An 18,129-nucleotide genomic window follows, 5' to 3' on the forward strand; every position below is an offset into this window, starting at 1 on the left:
ATAGGGTAAGTAGACAATGTGAGGTCCTGTTAGACGAGATTCTAGGAAAGGAATGCAGTTAACAACCTGCCGCGTCCTCTTGCACTATTCACGCAGTCCCACCCCACACCCTTGTTTTCGCATAAAACCCACGCTCCTCATGCAGCCCGCGGTCGTATTCTTCCAGGACAGTCACGTCAGCAAGTAGAGAAAGTGAGGGTGGGCAGACACATCGAACTTTCCCACGATATCAGAGAAATTCAGGAATGAAAATGACGTTACATACGAGGTTGATGCATTTGTGCATGTCGTACTAAGCAAGGTACAAAAACAGTTGCTGTATGAGGAATTAGTTCGTACCATTGAATATTTGACACAATAGACAAGGTGTCGCAGAAACCGATGTTGCTATAACCAAGTTTTACTGTATTTTCTTATGCTGCACATATGCAGAAACAAAAAAGGCTCAAATGCACTGACAGCTGACAGTTCATTTTAGGACATACTACATGGATTCAATACATGGGCAATGTCTATACTCTGAAAAGGTTCCACAATTTAATTTACCCTACAATGGCATAAGAACCACAAAGCTATATGCAAGCAGGACTACCAATGGGATAAACTGGGTTACCAAAATTACAATATTGAAATGCCTCATTTCCTGCAACCCTTCACAGAGATACTATCCTACAAATTCATTGTATATGTTTAGTATGTCCTCAATGTATCTGTAATAATTTACAATGTAATATTTTTAAGTATATTAATAATGTTGGTACGTTCCAGGTACTGGATGAATATTTCTGCTAGGAAAGATGATGTTGGGGCTCCCACTGCTAATCTGTCATCTTGTAAGATTTGAGGCTTTCACGGCGGTGACTATGAAGAAAGCAGTCTTCTGGGCTTTGGCGCCGTGTATATGTGGTGTTAACCGACGTTTCGGAGGAACGTATCGCCCCCATCTTCAGGGTTGAAGAAAAAGTATAGNCCTGAAGATGGGGGCGATACGTTCCTCCGAAACGTCGGTTAACACCACATATACATGGCGCCAAAGCCCAGAAGACTGCTTTCTTCAATCTGTCATCTTGTTTACAGTACTGATTGTTGAATTGTAAATAGATTTGATCTATGATTGTAGTTATTAATATTATTAGCTCATTGTCATTTTTCTGGTGTACTGTTATTGTCTACGACATTTTTGATTATATAAGTTCTCTTTTGGGGATATTTGCATGCATATTTGTAATATAAAAGAACATAGATACCACCAATATTGAGAATGCCTTAGTAGACTTCAATTCCATACTCCCTAATATCCAGTTGATAATTGAAAAAGAAACAAATGACAAATTAAATTACCTATGATGCAACCATTACGAATATACAAAACACACTCACATTCAACATATATAGGAAACTCACATCCACGGATCTGATCATACACAACAACTCATGCCACCCACAAGAGCATAAGAACGCAGCCATTAACTACCTCATAAACTGCATGAACATGTACCCCACAGATACAAACAAGAACTATGAATTACAACACACAAGAACAATATTACATAATCACTCTACATATAAACATCTAGGCAAACAAAAAAACAAATCTCGCATATAAAAAAACACACCACCAGAAAACAAAACTGAACCACCTTTACATATACTGGGGGGAAAAATGAGGATCATTACAAGATTATTTAAAAGCACAAACATCATTCAATGCCACAAATAGGACAAAAAATCTTATTACAGACACTTTCCACGAAAGTGGCATTTACTAACTAAAGAGAAGAAACTGCCTTTTGAAGTATGTAGGCCAAACAGGCAAAAATTTCCAAACATGCTTTGAAGAGCATATACAAGCCATATGGGCCAATAAATCAAATTTCAAATATCCACAACATACAATGGACACACTTCACAATAAAACTACTAAATACACTAGAATGGTTCTAACATACACAACCTTAGTATAAAAAAAACTTCAAACAACCCATACACAGACATACTTGGTGGCACAAGAAATGATCCAGTATTTGATATATTAATAAAATCTTTATTTCAATTACAATACACTTGGTCGTCTACTTATAACAGACTTCCAGTCTGACTGACAAGCCGTAAGTCGGCCATATATTTATTAACAGTATTTTTTAACCTTTTCTAATCTTTTTATCATCTTTATAATTTATTTTTAAAATCTTTTACATTTTAATCAACTTTTATTTTTCATTTTTTTTTTGTGGTCATAAGTGCGGCTGGTCATAAGTCGACAACCAAGTGTACTAGACACTAGCATACAAAAAGAAAGACCACTGCATGGAGACTTATCCTCTGTGAATCAAGTGTTCAATATGACCACCATTACATATGTCAGCTTCTTCAACAAGAACTGTGATGATGATAATTACTGGACAGCACATATCCCCAGTTATCTTGACGCAGGCCTGAATGATAGTGTGCTCAATTTCATTACTGTTTGCAGCTTTTTTGGAAAAATATTTTCCTTAATAGTCACATGGGTTTAAATCAGGGCTATTTGGGGGCCAGTTCTGTCCACATGCGAAATGATCAGGAAATCGGTTTGAGATGACACATGAGCTGAAAGTGACATATGTGAAGTCCAAAACAACATTTGCTGTGTGCGGCCTGACTCCATCCTGCATGAATAACTAAGTTTGTAATGGCAAACCTGTAGCAAGAAGTACAAAAGTACAATGCAACATGTTTACAGTAAACAGCGCTAACTGTTCACTTTCTCTTCAATAACAATTGGACCTAGCAGTCCATGACTTGAGATGGCAACCCACACTTTAAATCTCCATGCATGGTGCACCTTCTCACGAATCACACATATTCTCTGACGCCTAAAATCGAATACTTTGCTTATTAACCACACCGCCCAAGTGGAAGTGCACCTCATCAGAAAACCAAACACTGCTGAACAACACCTAATTATTCTGAGCCCATTCAGCAAACGTCAATCTTTGATGTTTGTTTTGAACTGTATGTTTAGGCAACAGTCATCATTCTCTATGGACAGAAATTCAAATTACTTTTCAATATTCATTGCACCCAACCTCTGAATATCTCTAGTTGTGCTGCAGTCTTCCTTGTTGATTTACTGGGGCTCCTTCGCAGCGTTACTCTGACAGTGTCAATGTCCTCTGAAGAACGTACAGATGAAGGCTGGTGATGTTTCCTCCCCAATACTGAACCATCATTATTAAACTGGTTATAAAGTTTATTAATTGTTTTGAATGAAGGCGCCCATCATGTTTGAAAATGGGCATGAAACTGCCTGTGTGACCACAACACTTCTTGTTTCAGTAAAGAACAACACTGGTGTTATGCATTGTTCTCCAGACAGTTTTTCTTTGTCAGCCATCTTGTGTAAACTGGGGCATGAGCAGGAACAGTGCAACAGTAGTGTGCTCGGGAAGAGTAAGAACTAATCTCCATGGTCTACTGTGTTACCATGTTACAAAACACTGTTCACTGCATGGGTGAATAATTAATACTAAATCAAATACTGGATCATTTCGTGTGCCACATATGGAAAAGAAATCCACCTCAACCCCTTTCCTCCCTGTTCACTCTAAGCAACACAAATGGGCAAGACATCATCACAGGAGCAACAAAACTAAAACCCAACAAGTAATTATATAGACAAACACAGTTAAGTACCTACAACTCCAATTTATATTAACATCACAAAATCTCCGTTTCTGGAAACAGTAAAATCTAATATCACCACACTACCACTAATGATCAGCAATAACAAAGGCAGAACCAAGGAACCTAACATAGAATATAAAGTAAGTACACAAAAACATAGAAATCACAGTAACAAAATATGTATTTACCATTCTCTTACACTGTATTTCTAATTTACAGTTAAAACTGCATATGCAAGATAACATGTGCCACTGACAACAACAAAGTCATAATCACCTAGTCCTACAGAACATCAGAATGTAGTAAGTAAACCGCAGAAACGACCACAGACAATAAGACATCCACAAAATCCATGTCACCACAAAAAAGCATTCCATCAGTCAGTCACAGTTTATCCCCCCACCCAATTCCACATGTAATTACCCCCACATTATAAATATATGAAAACCCTTAAAAACTAGGAAATAATAGTTATTTCAAGAATTTTACCAATTGACAATAAATACTGTGGCATATAGACCCAGTGTTAAGTGGTGACTCTGTAAACAGCGACAACTGCTATACAACAGCTCTGTAAACACATTCCCATTGCCAGGCAGCAGATTCTTAATAATGAAACAGTTGTACAACAGTGGAAAGGGGGTGTTTCTACATGGTCCATACCAAGGGACAAAGTCAGTTGAGAGTGAAATTTGTGTGGGAGGGTGTGAAGAGAGGACCTGAGCATGTGAAGCTGAAGAATCTACAATGTTAGAAGCTGTTGCTAGGGAACAGCTGGTGAAGACACAGCAGGCTGGAAAAGACTTAATGGGTGCTGTGGTGATTTGTGAATTGTGGATATAAGTGATGGCTCTATAAATGCTTACAGTTCCAAGTTCCGTATACAAGTGGTCAATAAATCTATTCACCAATCCAAATCCCATCTATAGTCACCCCTACATGTAACAACATTTTAGTTATATTTGTATTTATGTATATAAAATGCTGAGGACTTACATGTATATATATATATATATATACTTATATGTACTCGTATTGTTTCTACTTATATGACAAGACTAACAACAACGGATCCATTGCGTAAGCAGTTTAGTAGTGAATAATGATACAATTTATTATCTTGAAAACAACTGATGATGGATGCAAGGCTGAAACATGTAGTGTGATAACATATCAATAAAACATTAGTACTGAAAAACAAAAATGTTGTGACTGAAAGGTATACTGTATATTAGTGTTACACACAACAGGAGACATAACTTACAGATAAAAATAGTTACATGTTTATACTGCCAGCTCTTAATCTAGTAAATATAAAAACGTGACTTCCCTGCTTCCTGCTGGCCCCTAGCTTTCAGAGTCCTTGCTCTCACTAACTCTGATCCAGATTAACATTGTAAAAATGCGTACAGCAGTAGTGGGCTGGCTGTCCACTAATGATCTAGGGCTGTTTTACCCAGCTGTAGTTGATTTTTAAGTCATAAAATGTTATTCCAAAAAGGAATTTTTGTTTCCTTCTTTCCACCATGGACCTAACAGATGACAAACACCTAGCAATGTTATTAAATTTGGTTTGTTCTTTTGCAAATAAGTACTGCACAGGTAATTTCTGGAAGTAATCTGAATCCCCATTCTGTACTCAATTTTATTATACAAGTATAATTTAATTTCTTAATTTGAGTTTTCAGTTCTTTTTCAAAGCCTTTCACTATTACATATTATAATAATAACACGAAAATGAACCATATCATAGGAAATGAATTACTACATTGTGTGGTGAACAATGAACTTCTGCTCATTGTCTACACATCTTCAGTCTTCCTCACAAAACCTATATAGAGCTACTTGTTACACGGCAGTTAGAAAAATACCATTTAATTTCAATGCAATCAATTAATTTAGACAAATTTCAACTAACAGTACTTGCATTGCCAGGCAATCTAGTGAAGTGGGGAGAAGGATAAGTAGAGTGCTGTGTGTGTGGTGGAGGGGGGATGTAAGCGAAGAAGGGAAAATTTGGCCTAGCCATTCAAATCTCTTCTGCCCATCTACTCTTGACATGACAAGACAGAGACTGTGAAGCAACTAAAGATATTTTTAAGGAAGTCAAGCCACTAGATCCACCAGATACCCACAGTGAAATTTTACCACTGACTTCAGGGGCTACAAATGCAAAAATTCAATATTTCCGATTTCTTCAATCAATTCAATCCCCTTTTGCACCATCGAAATTACTTGCTTTATTGTCATCTTCAACCATACCCTCATACAACTCGATGACTCATCCAAAAGATCACCAGCTCATCCACTCAGCAAGTCATCTACAGTGATATCAGTGACTGTTAATTTTTCTTCCTTCTGTATTATTAATATAAATTCTATCCACAATTTAATATCTATTTAATACATTTTGAAATACATCTTAATACTTTTCTTAATATTCAAGAGAGAGAGAGAGAATGTGTGACTGTTTCGAACAGTTTGGCAAGTGTGCACATTTTCTCCATATTTCAACAATATAATGTCACCCCATTTCTTAGCAGTGCCTGGTTTTCTTTTTTCAAAGTAAAAAACACAATTTATACATACTGAAATGACATAAATATTATTAAAATAGAAAAAGGATGTATTATTCTGCACAATATATTGAGTTCAAGTAACAGCAAGAATATTCTGATACTTTCTGTAAGAGATTTCAAGCATTTCCACCACTTCATATAAAGTAAAAATAACAGGCCGTGGAGGCCCATAGGGTTGAGATGTTGAGGTCCCCACATTTTCTAGACAATCGGCTCCTAGATGGCAGCAAGGTTGTCAGCCCTATGCCCTGGCCGCCCTTTTCCCCCCAAGAATATTCCTGGTACTCATTTCTGTTAGAGGCTGAGTCGACCCCAGGGCCATCAATTCATATGGGGAAATTAATTCAATTTATGCAATTTCATCTTCAGCAACATATTGTTTGGACAAAAATTGACATTAATCAAGGAGTATTTGCATCTGTAATCTGAGAAGCTGTGAAACATCAGGCATATGGTTCTCTCATGAGGCAAACTGCTCATAAACAAGAAACAAGAAAAACAAAATTATTAAGTCCTCTTACTGCTCAAAACAAACATCAAAGATCTGTCAAAAGGGTAAGTATCAATGAACAATTCCAACATGAAAATCTCTTCAATTGACGAGAAAAACTTGTAGCTCCATCAAAAGAACTATTTTTGTAATTCATGCATTACAAAAACAGTACAATGACAAAAATCTAAAATCTACTATCAAATTTGCCAGGACAAAGATAATAATTTCTCCAATTCTGAGATCTTCAATACTCCTTGGCTTATCTTAATCTTGTAATCTTGAAAGTTACAATGCCACAAAGAATATTTTATTACACAGGATGAAATCGAGACAAGTATACCAATAAATGTGATATAAACAAAGTGATAAGAAAAGCATCTAAACATGTAATGGAAGTTAAAAACTGTATTCCTGATACACTTAGTACAATGAGCTGGACATGTAGCTTGTACACGACAAACCAAAACTCAACCACAACTCTGACAAAGAAACATCTTGGAAAGCAGCCATTATAAAGGGAAAAAGGTGTAAGATAATACTACTATAATGTAGGGTATTAGAACATATTCTGATATAATGGACAGGATCTGACTAGCTCAGACAATGCACTGGACCTTCAGGTTCTACTGCCAGACACTCAGTTACTGACACTGAGCTCTTCTGCTATGCTGCATACATCCCTTCATGAACTGATGGGCACATTTCTCTAATCTGCATTATTTCAAAAACATGAAAATTAGGTGAACAAAACTAAGATGTGTGAAGCTATATTACAATCTGACAAGACTTTCTCATGGACTGTACTCACCGTGCTTCTTTGGCAGGTCCACTGTGAACTTGTGTAGCACCTCCCGGGTGTTGCCCTGCAGTGTGCCGAAAAGAGCCCCATTCCCATCCATCACGATGAACCCAAACTTGTTGTCATCTGCTAACAGTGCTGTCAAGGCCTCTGTGTGAAACTGCAACATGATTCATACAACAAAAATTAAATGTACACAGAACATATGATGCAAGCAGCTGCACACATCTTGAAAAAAAGATAAACTTATAATATTCATAAGGAACAAAAATTCACAGGTTATAAACCAAAATATTCAACAAGAGTAAAAGACTGTGAAGAAAGCAGTCTTCTGGGATTTGGCACCGTGTATATGTGGTGTTAACCGACGTTTCGGAGGAACGTATCGCCTCCATCTATCGCCATCTCTTTGCTTGCAGATTCTTATATATTTTTTTCTTCTACCCTGAAGATGGAGGCGATACGTTCCTCCGAAACGTCGGTTAACACCACATATACACGGTGCCAAATCCCAGAAGACTGCTTTCTTCATAGTCACCGCCGTGAAAGCCTCAAATCTTACATACAAGATTAAAAGACTGTTGCAGATAATAAGACGACAAAAGATGCTCTCCAATAACATCAGGCTACCACATATTTTACAGTAATGCAACTGACAATACTTATGTTTATAATAATGTGAGGCACTATAAAAAGGTAGGCAAAGTATGGGTTACACTGGGAAATGTAACACTTACTGCAATTCAACATGAGCACTGGAATCAGTGGTATCCATTACAGTTGCATTATTTATAATTAATTTCTCAAGAACTTATTATTAACTAAACTGATATGTGATAGTTTTAATTACACAACATTAACATGAAACCTGACAGCACTTCTTTTTCATGTCACAAATGTCAATTCTGACATTAAAGAAGGCAGTTACAAGTTCACTATCCTAATTTATGTCAGCAATTCTGCCCTTGCTTCTGAATTCCTTTTGTCCTCAGTCTACAACTTAAATGGTAACTGGATGTACGAAAGCATTATAATCACTCCATAAAAATCATTACACACATGACCGCCTGCATTTAACAAAATTTAGCAATTTACAACCTCTCACAGACGAGAGTTAAGATGACATTCTTAGACTGTAATGTAATAAACTTTATTCATTCGCATCTGAAGTTCTTAAAAACTGTCATTTCACTGGGAGAGACAATTTCTGTAGTGGTTAAAATCTGTCTCTAGGGGAAGCACGATGCTCAGATTAGTTGCATTTTAAATGATACTGAACTCCCACTGAGAGGTATTACACTGTGTTCAGAGAAAATAAGTTTTCAATGTCATCTGATCTGACTTTTGGTCTTCAATTTCCCAAAATACCTTTCAATTCTTTTAAAATATATATTTTGCATAATATTATGTTCTAATGAACAGCCGAATTTCAAGCCTAGACTGCCATGGGATCAGATGGTATAAAATCATACATCGACGCATGTAGTACGAATGAAGTATCTGTCAGGATGTGTGGTGATCCAGCCGAGACTCAAACCAAGCACCTATCAAATTCTACAGTGTTGCCTCAAAACAAACATTTTCAGTAAGACAGCATATGATTCAGTTAGCAGAGGAGTGTTCTAAAATATTCTCATTAAATTCAGTATTCCCATGAAACTAGTTGGGCTAATTAAAATGTGATTAAACAACAGTCCGTAGCAAGATGCCTCACAAGTATTGCTTTAGAAGACAGAGTGTTCCAAGAGGGTCTGTAACTGAATGGAATACATCAAATTTTTGTCCCTGCTGATGACCTTCACCCCCTTAGCCTAAAGCTAAAACTAAACAATATTTAATAATTCAATCACTTTACAAAATGCACTGCACCTCCATCACAAAAGACCAATTAGTTTACGAGAAAAACTGCTCTGTATTTTGGGTATCATACTGTGATGTACTGCCCTATGGAGGACATCCCCTCCTCCGCCAGTGATGACGTAACAACATCAGGCTCTGTCGCTACTACGGTAACAGCCCAGTCAACACTCTGCCCCCCCTCCCCCACGGTGATGTAGTCGGGGATGCCGCGGTTGCTATGCAGCAGCAAACAACTCTAGACAACGTTGCCCAGCAACACCTGTAAACTTGGTGACTAGGCAACAAGGAAGCGAGGCATTTTCCCGTCGTCCAGCTGAGGGTTTATAAGAGAACTACACTGTCTAACGATTTACATTCACGATGCCTCTTTTTTTGGCTATTTCAAACATTTCCATGATTACTGTCATCGGCCCATACTAATGGTGTTTATTTAGTATGTGTTGGGCAAATGCTGATTCGTCCTTGTTTAATCTTATGTTTCTTATGTGGTCTTTGTATCTTGTTAGATTTCTACCAGTTTGGCTGATGTATACTTTTTGACAACTTTGGCATGTTATTTCCTATATCCCACTTTGTTTGTAGGGGTTTATTTCTCGTTTTTCATTTATTAGTTTACCTATTGTGTTGGCTATTTTGAAGGCTATCTTTATGTTAGTGTTTTTGAATAGTTTTATGATTTTTTGTATGTAATTTCCTGTATAAGTAGAAGTGACCCATTTTGTTCTTTTTCGTCTTTATTATCCGGTGTAGCCGTCCGCCGACGTACAGTTGCCACGACTGTCGCTCGAGCTTGAGTTCTTTCTCTCAGGGATACGGGTGCTTTGGAGAAGGGAGTGGAACACACTTCGGGGTAAATAAATCCGGGATCTCCAGAACACACCGTGGATGGCAGTTTTAATTTAAAATTTCATTAATGCTGAATATGTACATTATTCTCCAAGCTAGCCGCTCCGTCCACCAACTAGCTACCACTACTCTTAAACACTTCTCTCCTCTCTATCTATCTTCCAACTACTGTCCTCCTCCGCTCCCTATAACCGACCCCCATCTTTACAAGTCCCCCCGTTGGCATCAGAAAAACAAGAAAATAACAAGAGAAAACCAAGGGTCGAGCCCAACATCTGGCCTACATTCGTATTTTTCGAGACGCCCATAAACCTCTGTCGGTCTTCAAGAAATCCAAGACCCCTCCTGGCTGGTCTCGCACGCGGTCAGTTCATGGGTTTATGATATACTGGGAGTAAGCAGGTGGCGTTAGGGACAATAGCGGCACCCTTAGCCTAAGGAGGACAATAGCGGAATTACAACTAGACGGTCCCGGGATGGTATCACGCCGATGGAGCGTCTCTCACGGTATTAAACAATGCCTAAGTAGTTCTACCCTTAATTATATAATTTTGACGAAGGAAGTATGGTTACACCGGGTTACCCATCTTTCGCTTAAGTTTGTTATATAGGTGTGTGATGTCTTCCTTTCTATAGCCATTATTTAGTGTTATATTAATAATAATATTTAATTCTTTGTTTTTAGCATTTTCCTTAAGGGGTAGTGTAAGAAGTATGTGTATCCAATTTTTATATGCTGGCAATTTTTGTTCTTTAGGGTGGCACGATTTATTATTTATTGTTATGCATGTCGTCGTGGGTTTTCTGTATATTTCTATTTGTCCGTGTCTATTAAATATATTTAAATCCAGGTACGCTAAATTTTTTAAACACTTTAAAAGTTTTAATACTAGGAAGGCTGCTGTGATTGTGAAAAGTTGAATATTGTGTACATTGTGTATTCAAGGCATTATGTGCGTATGTAATTTAGCAATCAGAACACCTATTGTGATGGTGGTTTCCCAATAAGTATTGATGTTCCCTCTGAAGATGATCCGTAAGTGTGTGTGTCTCTCTCTCTTTCTCTATCTCTCTCTCTCTCAAGTCTCAGTTCTGAGACAGTAAATATGGTCGCGAGTCCCAAGGGACTCAGACCCGAGAAAGACTGCGCTGGCAAGAGCCAGCAGCATTTACAAAAGACAGACCCGTCCCCTCGTCAAGGAAGGCGCCCCACAGAAACAAGATCGTAACTGTCAAACAATAATAATTAGTATCTGGTCATGAGCCCCATTTTGACTGACTGACCGTCAGTAGCAATGTAACTGAATCTGACTAAAGAGTTAGTTGAAATATAGCAGCAGTCGCGGGAAGAAGACCCGAACGCGCGGTTAGAAGATTTGATGTAATAATTTGTGATACTGCCGATGGCAGTAATATTGAGATTGTAAACTGTGATTGTAAGAGCGGATGTGCAATAAATTCGCTATATCCCATATGGCGTAAAGTTACTTGTCGCATGACCTGCCCAACACATGACAATACAAAACTCATAAATACAGTATACAGGCAAAGCACAGGGCTCCTGAGTGTTAAAAACAGGTGGTGTATACAGCAACTACAGAGCATTAAAGGATTCATTTGCTGGGAAACATAAATGTCATAAACAAATGCAAAGCTTTATTAGATGCTGGCAAAAAGATTGGCGTTCCCTCAAAACCTTGAAAAGATGGCAAAGTTCAGATACTGAAACAAATCAAAACTGCATTCACAGATAAATTAAAAGGAGATCAAATTCAAGCAATGCTTGCAACCATTCAGTTCAGGTCAAAACATGTGAAATTATAACTGCATCTGTTGCTCTGTATGAGTGTGAAATCTGGCCTCTTGCAATAAACGAAGATGACAGATTAATGGTGTTTTCATAACAGGGGAAACAGGAGAATATTTGGACTCATTAGTAGAGGGAGGATGCAGAAAGTTGCACAATGAGGAGCTTCACAATTTTTACTCTTCACCAAATATAGTCAGAATCCTTTCAAGAGGGTATTCAAGGGTGCAAACCTTGGCCAAGCACTTCCACACTTTTCAACTGCAACCAACTGGCAACTCTGGACAAGGAACTACATAGTATGTTGGTGATAGACCAAAAGATGAAGGACTGTATGCAGCCTGATGGATTTCAACACATAACAACAGAGCGACAGATGCCAAACACAACTGCAGTAATGCAGCACTTTATGAAGGAGAAAATGTCTACATGTAGGAAAAGCAAACTCCCACTCGGATTCTGTATTTACCCAAATCTGGAAACAGCAGAATATACCACATTCCAACAGTCAATGAGGCTAACGAATATGAGTGTCATGGTTTAATTCTTTGAGCAAATGTGTATGAAGAATAAAGAACTGTCTTATTTCTGGTATGAAATTTCAACTCATTATTTCACATACTAAAGATACACATCTCTAGCCTATGACATACATACTGAAACATGATTGACATTGCACTTGTGATGGAGATACTTCCTGCAACTTCTTCCTTGCACACACAGGAGCACATATATTACAATGCCGTATCATGACACCCACCTTATTGTCACATAGGTATAAAGATGTGTTGATAGGTTTGAAAGGTTCAAAGTCGATGTTGACCTTCTTCTCCTTTCCCTCATCTGTCACAATTGTTCCACAATAAATTACTAGTCCATTTGGGGGCACTGAAAGAGGAACACATTCATTACAATATGGAAGAATGATAAATTACATTGGCATTCTGTTCAAAATATAACACATACTTGATTTGCATCATTTGCAATTAGCAGAGATCTCTACTTATTTCCAGCTTAATTTCCTTTGAGTTTTACGTCTTACTTATACAATTCAAAGTACAATATATATATATATGTGGGCTAAGCACTTAACGTGAAAAGAAGTAACTCAACTTTTCACAAAATCCCTACAACCATGGAATCCACTGGTTCAGATTCACTTGGTATCAGAAGATAAGGGGGCACACAGTAGAGCGGTTGCTTGAGGCACCATGCTACAAGCCAGAAAGTCGTGGATTCAATTCTCAACATCACTGAATTTTTCAATTGACCTAATCCTTCGGCCGCACTACGGACCTGGGATCGACTCAGCCTCTAACAGAAATGAGTACAAGGAATCTTCCTGAGGGTAAAGGGCAGCTGGCGCATAAGGCTGACAACCTCACAGCCACCTGTGAACCGATTCTCTAGAAAATCGTTCCTTTAAACTACTTCAATGCCATATGTGTACACATGTATAACAACTCCTTAAACAGAATCGCCTACTGCTCAATCATGGCCAGCATGTCATTGCACTGATCATGATAATTTTCACCTACGTGGTTCAGCTCTACACTCCAGAGATCCAGCTGTATATAACGATGTGCTGCAAAATAACTGGTGAATTACACACAAAGAAGGCTGTGCAGCTCTTATCAATTTGCATCATTCTTCAAACGGATGGCAGTGAGGATTGGCAAAAGTAAAGGAAAATTTGTGTTTGGTGGGTCCTGAAGGAATGTCCAAGCAAGATACAGGGCTATTTCATTGGAGTGGTACAACCTGAAAAATTTAGAATAGATGTACAAATAACTACGACAAAAAACCATCAGTCAACTGGCATAACATCAGAGATGTCAGCTGGGATTGCAACAGTGGACAAACAGGGAGATTCTGGAAGCTTCCGGAGATCACGTCAGATTTTGTTTAAAGATAGTATGGTGATGGTGTCACTGATAATTGGCAACTGAATTAGCCCTTGAAGTAGTATCTGAATTGAAACAATGGATCAGCAGTGTTACTGGTTTAGTGAGGTGTTTTCAAATTGCTTATTTAAAATTTTGCACCAACTTTAACTCAAATGCCAAGCTTTTCTCCATATTTCACTGAACATGAGATGTTATTCCATTCTCAGTAACTTTTTGGATGTAGAAATGTTTGGATTCATCTGATTCAACTAACAATGATATACTTAAGGTATGGGATCTATCTTTGCAATAAGTTACATTAACACAACTGATGGGAAACTAACACTTATGCTCTAAGAACTATAAAAAGAACTGCTGAAGTTCAACCTGATGCTTCTTGACTATGAGATCTGTTCAAAATATTCCCAGAATGATCAAGTGGACCACCACCAATCATACACATGCTGCTGCATGTGGAATGGTTGTTGTGACTACAATGTATGCACAACAGTTTGTTTCAAATAGTTCAGGTGACACGTTGTAGTGTTATAACCAGTTGTGTGAGTGTGGTTGTGGTTCTGTCATGCTGCGAAATGGCATCTGTAGAAGACAAAATAACTTGCATAATTGTGAGACTTCAGGATGGATGACCTTCAACTTTGATAACCGATTCTCTGGCTGGCCAAGTGAAAGACACCTGTACAAATTATTGACAAACTGTACAGGAACTAGCAGAAGAAGCAGGAATATCCACTTGTTCATGCCATACAATTTTAAGAGAAAATTTTGTGATGCACTGGGTCTCAGCAAAATTCTTGCTAGGGCTCTTGACTGAAGATCAGAGAATTCAGTAATGAACTAACAACACAAATGTTTTGAGAAGTGATATCATCAGAAATAAAACTTTGTCATGTGTATATTATAGCAAAACAAAAGACAGCCATTGCTATGGAAGAGTTGTGATTCACTGCATCCCAAAAAAAGGACAAGTATACTTGCAAATGAAGACATTATCATGGCATTCTTTATCATGAGTTCATTACAGTGGGCTAGAAAACCAATCAAGCTTATGATCTGGAAGTTCTGAGGCAAGTGAGGGATGCAGTATGAAGAAAACCACCAAAAATGTGGACTGCAAGAACATGGCACATCCATCATGACAATGCAGCAGGTCACAAAGCATTAATGATTTGAGATTTTTTTGGCAAGGCATCCAATTTCTATCCTTCCTCAACTTCCCTATTCACATCATCCATCCCCTATCCATCCCCTCCAGACATTTTTTCTATTTTCTAAAATAAAAGAGACCCTGAAGGGTAGCTTTCAAACACAGACATCATCATTACAAATATGACAGATGAAGTGAGAACAATTCAACAAAAATCCTTTGAGCAGACCTTCCAAAAATTAAAATGAAAACTGTTCCTACAGATATTAAATTGAACCTAATGCTCCTACTGTCTGGAAGTGTACAGTTTATGGTTTATTAGCATCCTAAGCTTAACGTTGTTCTCACTCTGTACATACGCATTAGGCGACCATTTGGGCAGAAGCAGAAGCAGAACCACAACCACCTCCACCACCACCAGTGTGTTTCATGTAAATATTTCTACACTCACCAATGGTCTCAGTTACCCCAACCTTGGTGAATGGGTAACCACATTTATGGGGCTGTATGAGTACAAGTCGGTATATACAATGTTCATCAAATTTACAGGACTTCTTGAGCTTAGAAACTTTATTACAAAAAATGGCCTCAGTTGTGGGCTGTAGGTGCCAGGTACATGACCTACCAGCCAATTTATTTTATCTGTTAACCCTCCATACTGGCCATAAATCTGTCAAACTTCACAACTTTGGAAGTTTTATTATTAGTATATAATACCATCTCTTACCTTCAGGATTCAACACCTAAGCACTATAGTCTAATTTACAGCTATGTGCTTGTGGCAACCACAATCCAACCTTTCCCAAACATCAATATTCACACCTTTGCATATAAATATGTACATATATAGTCATACCCCTCCAAAGTAGCACTACTGTTGGCCACTTTACAAATAGATATTTATGTTACATGACTAGCATAAGCAGCACCTGTTACAGTTTGGTCTTGCCTTGTACTTGCTCCATGTTAAAATTAGCAACCTGTGTACACAGCAGATGCCTACCCTTGGTATAAAGTTTCAATCTATGTTGTACAGACGTAATTGCACCTAGTACTGAGAGCCTGTTCACTCGAGACTTGATGTTTGATGCTGTTCCAAACTCGTCTGCCAGCATTTTGCTCACCCGAGAGATCTGGTCCTTCGGTGGAATGATCAGGGAAATCATGCTTGTACCATTCCTACGATAAAAGGTCAAGAGGTATATTGAACGCATAAAATTAGCTAACATGCAACAGTTAAGGCAGGAAAAAACAGCTCTACTTAATTGCGTGAATCTCTCTGCATGAAGTGAACTTAAAAACAAATCTGGTTACAATATGGTAGCCATTATTTTATAAACACCCGAAATTCCAAGGTAACGGCACATCACAACTTATAACACATTCCTACTGCACTTACGCCTGCGAATGATGTCACTAAATTCACCATTTCAATATCCAAACCGCACATGTTCCCTTACCCTCTTGCCATTTCCAAGCTCTTGATAAGCTTTTTGATTTTCCAGATCTCAACATTTCGGTCGGACGAACTTTCTTCCGAATTATTGTACGAAGAAGACATCTTAAACTAACTGTCCTATTTTCTTCGGGAAATACACCCCAACAATATTTTGGGGTAAATTCCAAAGGATCTAAGTCCAATCGTGGCAAAATGGCGCAGATGAAAACCCCTCCTGTCCTGCGGGGGCCACTCAATCCACTATGTCCAACAGGTTCAGCGATTTACAAATGAAATCCGGAAATTTCCGGATTGTACGATACGTGCAAGAGGTTTTACACAGGTCTGGTTACATCTGTAACACAAGTATTAGCGCTTTTACGAGCACAATCACAACGTATTCAAAACTTTCTTCTACCCACGTACTAACAAACCATGTGCCATGTGCACTGCCAAAAATGTTTCGAAACTTCTTTACGGACGTCACCTACACTCACCCCGTTGCAACGTCAGTATCGTCAGTATAGAATGTAGGCCTCAGGTTCCGGAAACCGTAGAAACTACGTTTTCGTGAATGGTAGTTACTGAATTGATTGACCAGCGCATAAAAGAGTTATGTAAAAATAAATTCATACCAAGTTTGAAATTATTAAAGTAAATTTCAATGATACATGTTAAAACAGATATTTTCATTATGAAACAATTTAAAGATAAAACTAGGACTCATTCCGAAGGAACGTTGGTAGTCCTGCGACAAACCGTAGACGTTCAGAAAGATTCTCCTTACTCGGCATGAAATGATATTGCAAAATCGAATCGATATCGTTCAATATACGCATGAACACTAGAGAAGAAGGCAAGGTTTGTAGGTGTGATGATCGGAAAAGATTATTCCTGGATAGTTATTTGTAAGGTAAATGTTAACAGTTTCTTCATAGAACAAGTGCCTAAAGAGGTGAAAAAATCTGGTTATGAGCCCCAAGCGGTGTTTGATATGATGACAGAAAGATTTGTCATAACTTGGACTTGAACTGCTGTCTAATCGTATGGTGAAAAATCTTGAATATTTGACACGAAATAATACCATCTCCGACTTCTGGCTACAGTCTTGAGTCAGTCTTCACGCATTAAATAAATTTTCCCCCATTCATCTGACCTTAAAAGAGGGTCTTTTCACCCCCATCCCCCTAACCATTTGTTCTTACAATAATACTGTCTCGTTTATTGCAATCGTAATTCATTCATTTTTCATTTCATTCATTTTTATTCATCCTGTAGATCAGATTACATTGATATAGGACATGTCACATAATATAAATTATAAAATTAACAAAATACAGTAGATTCTAAACCAGTAAACACACAAGATATGTAATGATGTAATGTAATGTAATATGGGAGTTAATGTTCGTACCCTTAATAATATTGTCACGTGTTAGGTATTTGTCACAAGACAAGTAACTGCACGCATCATTTGATATAGCGAATTTATTGAACACTCGCTCTCACAATCACAGAATTTACAATCTCAAAATTACTGCCATCGGCAGTATCACAAATACTTCTCCTTTAGTCACCTCCATGCAC

The 18,129-nt window shown here is 37.9% G+C and overlaps 1 protein-coding gene across 3 annotated transcripts in view; it reads right to left on the bottom strand.

Annotated features, from left to right (window-relative positions):
- LOC111869705 (eukaryotic peptide chain release factor subunit 1) overlaps positions 1–17,121 on the bottom strand; it is a 34,187-nt gene extending 17,066 nt beyond the window's left edge. The window contains exons 1-4 of one of the 3 annotated variants that reach the window (XM_023861413.2): positions 16,565–17,116; positions 16,108–16,283; positions 12,811–12,938; positions 7,547–7,697 (exon numbers count right to left, since the gene is read on the bottom strand). In XM_023861413.2, the coding sequence (XP_023717181.1) occupies positions 7,547–7,697; positions 12,811–12,938; positions 16,108–16,283; positions 16,565–16,665 (556 nt within the window). In that variant the 5' untranslated portion in view covers positions 16,666–17,116. Of the gene's footprint in view, positions 1–7,546; positions 7,698–12,810; positions 12,939–16,107; positions 16,284–16,503 lie in introns of all 3 variants that reach the window. The other 2 variants (XM_023861431.2, XM_023861423.2) reach the window with 2 other exon arrangements.
- Between the last annotated feature and the right edge of the window lie 1,008 nt (positions 17,122–18,129).

Source organism: Cryptotermes secundus, unplaced genomic scaffold (genome assembly GCF_002891405.2).
Source record: "Cryptotermes secundus unplaced genomic scaffold, Csec_1.0 scaffold847, whole genome shotgun sequence".
NCBI classification, from domain to species: domain Eukaryota; kingdom Metazoa; phylum Arthropoda; class Insecta; order Blattodea; family Kalotermitidae; genus Cryptotermes; species Cryptotermes secundus.